Source organism: Scomber japonicus, chromosome 23 (assembly GCF_027409825.1).
Source record: "Scomber japonicus isolate fScoJap1 chromosome 23, fScoJap1.pri, whole genome shotgun sequence".
NCBI lineage: Eukaryota > Metazoa > Chordata > Actinopteri > Scombriformes > Scombridae > Scomber > Scomber japonicus.
In genome coordinates, this window is record NC_070600.1 from 10,623,015 (window position 1) to 10,630,682 (window position 7,668).

Below are 7,668 nucleotides of genomic sequence, written 5' to 3' on the forward strand. Positions count from 1 at the left end.
ATAATACATTTTATTGCAATTACTGTAAATACAAAAGGAGCATTTCCCCAATCAGTTATGATAATACAATAATAATAATACAGCTTAGTCACCATGTAGAAATGTCAGATATATAAAGAGACTTCAAGAAGTTGTTGTATCCACAAGTACTGTCACTTATCTATTTGTCTTAGTGTTCTGTAAAAAAAAAAAAAATCCAACTCACTATCCAAACTAAAACATTTTATTTAAAGGAGTTTTAGGGAACCTGCATGTCCATCTCCAGAATTAACATAATTCACTGGAATGAAATAAAAATGCCATCAGCTTTTATGGTAACATTTTATGTAACAAGGGTTGACTAATAAATGTTTGCAGACTTTTAGTTTATGTACATAATCTGTCAAAAGGGGGAAAACAATATGCCAATTTATTAAAGCATTTCAGTTTGAAAAGAGTGAAGGATTTTATGTCCCTGAAAATGTCCTTATAGTACTTTCTAAAATGTCTAACTCATCCAATGTGTGACAAACTATATTTCTTTCATTATTTAAATGTACAGGCGCTGCCAAACACAACACACTTTCCCTGCAGTGATCTCTGTGATGGAGCCAAAACCCACGAGTCTTTCCGATAAACATCACCCACTGGGGGCTCATAAGTTGGAGTCCCTCTCTGAGACAGGAAAGTAGCCATTTTTATTCATGGTGGCATCTCCCTCTGGAGTAAAGATGGCCAGTAACCTCTCTTGCTCCCTCTTGGTTTTGGGTAAGTCATCAGCTGGTGTGATGAGCACCCGGATGCGCTGTAGAAAGAGAAAGTCGTTTAAACAAGCTGAAGTCTGATTTATTTCTTCTCCTCTGATTTAGCTGTTTGGAAAATCAATATGTTACATCTGCTGTTGAGTATGGTGACCTTACCTCTCTGAGTGTCCCCTTAGTGATGCTGATCTTGTACACCATCCAAAAGGGAATGCAGAGCATGGAGGACAGAGCGAGCAGCCAGCCAATGACATACCCCCACCACGGATACACATACTCATTGTTGTATTTTAGCGGAGTGTATTTGATGAGGGAGAAGGCAAAAGTACCCTGGAGAGACAATTGTACAAACATTACAATTAGAAAATTAATACATTCTTTCAATTTCAATAACAAATAGCTGCACACTTACAAAAGAGGAGACCATAAGAGAATAAGGGAAGAGAGGAGGCCTCCTTTGTCATTTTTGGAAAGCTATGATACTAGTTAATTAGTTTGTTGATACACTCACAATGCATGTGGCTGGGGTGAAGAACAACCAACAGTACTTGATGTAAGGTCCTGGACGGTAGCCAATCATGTCCTCGATGTTGTCATAAAAGCGGTCTGCACCTGGAAACACAGTAAAGACAGCTGTTTTCATGCTGCGCCGTAAAAATCAGAGTAGAACGGGAACGTCTGCAAGTAATTAGGTCAAACACTGTATGTTATATTCAAAAAAGTACAGTCAGTATGGCCAGGAGGTATGTTTCTCCATCTTCAGGCAGAAATAAAACCATTTTATTAGTTGAGGGCATCTTACCATAGACCCATGCAATGCAGACAGTCTCAAAGATGGCCATGAAGAGAAGACACATGCCACTAGCTGCGTAGTAATCGAAGAGCTGGAAGACATACATGCCGCCCTTCAAAGAAAGAGATACAAAGACTTATTCATTTATTTTCAGACTGACAACTTTAAAGCACAGGTTCACAAAAAAAAGGCCCCTTCATAATGGCCCCTTTATAATGCACTCAAAAAATGAAATACTTTCTCCGTAGAAGGGCTGTAAATCCACAGCCCTTCTACGGAGAAAGTATTTAAAATATTATTTGAAGCTAATATGAGGCTTCAACTGTCTATATTGGGATGTTTTTACTGCAAATGTGCCCTCTCAGTGCTCATATACATACAGTATGTAATCCAGAGAAATGTCTCAGCATTGTTGCCAGACTAACTGCAATACAGCTACTGTGCATATTATTTCAGTTTTTATTAGTTTTCAGTTTCAGACCTTTTTCACTTTGGCTTTCTAATGTTTTTTATCCCAAATCAGAGCAGTATAAAAATGTAAAGCAGCGTCTAGATTACATATCAAACATAATAAAAAAGTTTCAGACAAATTTGAGGCATCTATTGTCAGTAGTTAATCATAGACAAATCCCATGTGGTTATTATACACAGTTTATAAAAGAAACTTGGAGCACTGAACGCCTGAGACTTACCTGAGACGTGTTGCACAAAACTTTTGACTTGCTTGTTCTTACATAATGAGGACTTGTTGACACCTCTGCAGAGCATTCATGCTACCAGCTGTGCAGAGGTGAGGACATGTCAACTATAATGGACTCTTGAGAAGAACAAAGCATCCAGGTAAGGTTTTAACCCGAAACAACCATCAGATGCAACCACTATCTAAATGCTGTTTTTAAGGCATTTTCACCCTGCTAGGATCATACCAGTAAAGGAACTTGGAGATGTTTGTCTGTGCATGCATTTACAGTATGTGTCTATAGTCTGCATCTGTGTGTATGTGGCCCTCTTACCTCCATCAGCATGATGAGACCCATAAAGAAGGAAAAGAGGGACAGAGCCAAGAGGAAGAGCTCCCTGCGGTTTTTGCGGCGGAACACAGCAGGGTACATGTCGACTATGGCCGTCACAAGGCTCTCTACGCACACAAACTGATCAGAAGGAGGGCAGGGAGGGTGGAGAAAGAAGGGAGGTAAAGTCAGAGAAATAAATCAAATCACACTGCGTTTGTTCAGGAATCCTCATAATTATGGAAAACAGAAAGTTGTACCTACCTGGCTGTCAAGTCCCAGAAAAACGATCATGATGAAGAAGAGGGAGGCCCACAGAGGAGAGAAAGGCATCATGCTCACAGCACGGGGGTAAGCTATGAAGGCTAGGCCAGGACCTGTTAATCCACAGCAAAAACATGTGAATGAAATAAATGAATTCTGACTTTAAAAATATAATCTGACTGTTATTGATCCATTTTTTTCATTTTTTTCCTTTGCAAGCCTCACCAGATTCTGCCACTTCTGAGATGGGAACATTCTGTTCATAAGACATGAAACCCAGGATGGAGAAGATTGCAAAGCCTGCCACAAAACTGGTGCCACTGTTCAGAAAGCACAGTGACATGCAATCCCTGCAAAAGACAGGAGATTTGAAATTTAGTGGAATGAATATGAAGGCAGCACAACTGGAAATTTAAAGTGAAATTCTTCCAAGTTTACACATTAAAGTGCGTTTAGAGGTATTAGGAGGGCTCTATTACATATGTAAAAAGATTGTTACAGGTACTCAATGATGGCTGCTTTTATTCAAATGTTTCAAAATGAGACAATATGTTTTGAGAGTTGGAATCTAGTATGCACATAGTTATTGTGTTGATTACATACTTGTAGCAGTTATTGTTGTATTTGTTGTAGCTTCCAAGAGCAGTCAGCGACCCTAAACAGATGGCGTAGGAGAAGAAGATTTGGGTGCCAGCATCCATCCACACCTGACAAAAAAAAAGAACAAACAGAATATAAAAGGCCAATGCGAAAGCCAGCAACACAGTGAACACTCGTTTAGGTTGATGCATACGAACAAACGTGCCATGTGGTGTTTATGTAATCCAGAGGAATTCACGTGCAGAGAACGTTTGCAATCGTTAACTATTGAGGTGGAGGTGACCCAACAGTAAACTGTTAAAAGTCTGTTATTGGTCTTGGTTGCCTCAACACTGATTGACAAAGCAAGCTTCAACAAATGTAGAGATTGTACATCAGATGTTTCTGGTGACAAGTCATTTTTAAAAGCTGATTATGAAAAGGAAAGAAGAGCCAACTGTAATGGATATAGAAAGACTTTGACCTATTTGATTAGGAATGGTAGAAAAGTAAGTTGCATATTGAGTTATTTGTTTTGTTTAGTTCACTCTAGACAGATTATGAAAAAGCGAACTGAGGGTCTCGTCTGATTGTACCACTACTACCCTGAGTCAAGCCGAGCCAGAAAAATCTCTGTTTTGTCTTGTCATCCCGGAGGAGGGGAAGCCTAGTTAGCTCGGCCCTGGTGGAGCTCATGTTTACAGTCCCAGTGGTGTCCTGGCCCTGCATTTGATCCCTGTGGTCCCTGCCTCTTTCATGGAGAGCAGATGGACCCAGCAGAAACTAGGCTCCCCAGCAGAGAACCATGGGATATCTGCACCTGGTGCGCCCTCGTCCACAGGGAGCAGAACACCAAATGACCCTCATTGGGAATATGTGACAGGGCGAGAGATGTTTTTGTGGAACATACCTCACGCCAGATATATAAAGTATATCAATAGATGTTCTGCAACTCAGCTTTAATTTAAAGGTGTTTGCGTGACATTGTGGTACCTGTGGATCCGCCAGTCGTCCCAGGTCAGGGTAAAGGTAAAACTTAATGCCGATGGTGGCACCAGGCAGGGTGAGCCCTCTGATCAGCAGCACAATCAGCATCACATATGGGAAGGTCGCAGTGAAGTAGACCACCTACATTGAGACACACATGCAATGATGTCAAATATGCAATGAAGATAAATACCAGATGTTATCTTGAATGATGGCACCAGAGAGTTCAACATCAGTCAACCTCTGGCAAAACAAACAAATGAAAACAGGACTCTTGGTACGGTCACTTGGTATAGATCAGAGGTGCTGGTCAGTAGAACCCTGACCCTGACCCTGAACCCCTCCCCTCCCCTCCCCTCCCCTCCCCTCCCACCCACCTTTCCTGTAGATTTCACCCCCTTCCAGATGCAGAAGTAGCACATGATCCAGGCGATGAACAGACACAAGGCCAGGTCCCAGTTCAGAGAGCCCATGTGGTCAATGCCTGGGGAAATCCTCAGTGCTCTTCTCCTGCATAGACAAACAAAGAGGTGATGCATCTTTTTTCTCTTTATTGCATGAGTAATATATCATCAGGAGGAAAATAGGCCATGTGAAAACTCACTCCCAGAACTCCATGACAGGAGAGGTGAAGTTCATATTTTGACTGATGGAGTTGTTTCTCCTCTCAAACTCCATACAGTTTTCTGTGGGGAAAGAGCAGGCATTTTTAGAAGTGTGTGGTTATTTTTTTTATGATTTCTTGTCCCATTTAAAAGAAAAAAACTGTTCTTGTTACCAGTGTTCCATGTGTTGTTGCAGGAAGACCAGGCCAAGTCCCAAGTGAAAGAGAAAGACAGGTAGAAAATCCCCCAAGCCAGAACAATGATGTAGTAGAAGTTCAGCAGAGTCACTATCACCTGGGTACCGTAGCCAAGACCTGCAGAATACGGCACACGACACATGAAGAATAACCTTATTAAAATAGTCTGAAACACCTATTAAGATGTAAGCTGTTGAATAATTAGGCGTAGTTTTATCATATAAGGATCATTTATGTAAAAATAAGCCAGGGGGATGAATATTTGAATGAACAAATGTTGCTTTGCCAGGAACCTGCAGTGGTTTTGGCCTAAGGTGATGCACCTGTCCTCCTTACCTTCAAACAAGGGACTGATTTTCCTCCAGCAGGTAATGCCTCCCTGGCTGGTGTACTGGCCCAGGGCTGTCTCCAGGAAGAAGACAGGAACACCACAGGCAAACAGGAAGATGAGATACGGGATGAGGAACGCACCTGAGTTGAGAGAAGACAGAGGACTCAGGATTAGTTTACAAGGTCACAGCAATACACTGGAAATTGTCAACCATCTGTGTCTAGGTGTCACTTGAATCGATAAATGTTTTCACTGAGTATCCATCCTCCAGGATCCAACAGGGAAGGAAAGAGCTTGGGCAGGTCTTCAATCTACTGCAGGTCTAATGCATAAATATATTCACTCTCACACCTGTTTACAGTTTTCAGTCCAACAAGCACATGGGGTCATGAGTCAGGTCAACTCTGGGCCTCTTGCAGTGCTGAAAATGTTGACCCCAAACATACTGTAGCTTCAAAAGTTAATAACAAATCTGCTCAAATACAAATAAATGGACCAAAAGCCTAAGTTGAGTCCTGTGTGTGGTATAACCTACAGAAACATGCAACACTTCAGGAAACTGTGAATCCTGGTGGGTTTGAAGCAGTTGATAGAACAACAGAAGATAAACCTACTATATGATGTTGATGGGGTTTTTTTTGGGGGGGGGGGTATTTTAATTTTAATGTTAACTGTCTTACTGTGTTTATGTCTTGTCTTCTTTACCTTGCTCTTTTGTTGTTGGATTACTAATTTGTTCTTATGAAACATGCTTGTTTTTTCGGTCTCTACATCGATGCTGCTACTGTTTGAGCCAGATCACCTTTAAAAAAAATCTTTCATTTCAACCTGATCTTAAAATAAAAAAGTAAAATATATCAAATTTAAGATGTGTGCAAGGTCAAGTGTTGATTGTTTTATTCACATAGAAGCATTAAAAATATTCCATTATAAGTGAAGAGATATGTGCCTTCACATAAACTGAACTGGTCTTTAGTATTATATGTATGTATGTATTAATAACTCAAGGCACAAAACACTGCAAGTAGGCATAAGAATGTCATGATGATTAAGTTTCTTTAGTTCATTTTAGACACTGCCACTCTCTTTTAGCTTTAGTGTCGACATCCCATCGGGTGGCCGAGGATGTTTGGCGTGCTCAGATTTCCGCCTCTCAGCGGGGACAGCTGCTGTGAGCAAGGAGCAACAACAGCTGTCTGACCTTGCTGGGCCCTGAGCCCTGACCCTGCTACCCCATGGAGGGAGAGAGAGAGAGAGAGAGAGAGAGAGAGAGGGGGACGTCCAATTTACCAGCTACACAAGCATGTTTCTGCAACGACACATTATGTAGAATCATATGGGGGACAACATTCTTCAGGGTCAGATTTGCAGAGGTTAATTAAGACTCTGTTTTTCCTGTTTTCCCTTGAGATCTCAGGTGCTTTGTGAGGCCCTTTGTGCATGTGATGTAAGGCTGTCAGCTGTCATTAATCTCATATTTATCAAATAAATGTAAAAAAAAAAAAAAAAAAACTTCTGGATAGATCTTCTGTGTTGAAAGTGCACTGTGGAAAAATTCATCAACAGCTCATGGCGTAGTAAAAGCTCAATCACAAACCTGGCATACAAGTACTAGTAAACATCTGCATTGCTTCTGTTGGTGCTGACATTCATGTATGCATTCAAAGAACCTGAAGAAGAAAAGAGCCTCCATTTATTCTTCAATTACTCCACTCACCTCCTCCGTTCTTGTAGCAGAGGTAAGGGAAGCGCCACATGTTGCCCAGGCCAATGATGGAGCCAGCAACAGACAGGATAAATTCTATCTTGTTGCTCCACTGGCCCCGCTCCTCCATCTTCTCCTCCGCAGGGGGCAGCAAGCCATTTGATGGGCTGGTGCCATTAGGTAGGACTGCTTTGACAGCATCTCCTTCAAATAACAAGAGGGAATAGAAGCCAATATCATTTCAATGCTGTGCTCAAACTATGCTCAATTCTCTCATTAACAGTCAAGATGCAATAGAGTAAGAAAGATCTGAATATTTAGAACTAAATCGATATGAAGCAGGGATGAAAGAAAAAGAATAGTAGACTTTTGTCATGTTTCTTGATCTTGATTTTAGGCTGCCAACTCACACCTGGCCAGGGACAACAGATGAAAACTATATATTATATTTACAGAT

At 41.1% G+C, this 7,668-nt stretch overlaps 1 protein-coding gene across 1 annotated transcript; it reads right to left on the reverse strand.

The window, feature by feature from the left end:
- Positions 1-552: 552 nt before the first annotated feature.
- Positions 553-7,341, reverse strand: LOC128353520 (sodium- and chloride-dependent GABA transporter 2-like). Its single transcript, XM_053314217.1, has 14 exons — positions 7,224-7,341; positions 5,512-5,646; positions 5,152-5,292; positions 4,978-5,059; positions 4,751-4,883; positions 4,380-4,514; positions 3,411-3,514; positions 3,033-3,127; positions 2,808-2,920; positions 2,547-2,684; positions 1,543-1,645; positions 1,252-1,352; positions 900-1,070; positions 553-784 (listed from the first exon to the last, which is right to left on the reverse strand). Exons 1-14 carry the CDS (start codon positions 7,339-7,341, stop codon positions 635-637), a joined length of 1,719 nt encoding a protein of 572 aa, XP_053170192.1. The 3' UTR covers positions 553-634.
- Positions 7,342-7,668: the final 327 nt, after the last annotated feature.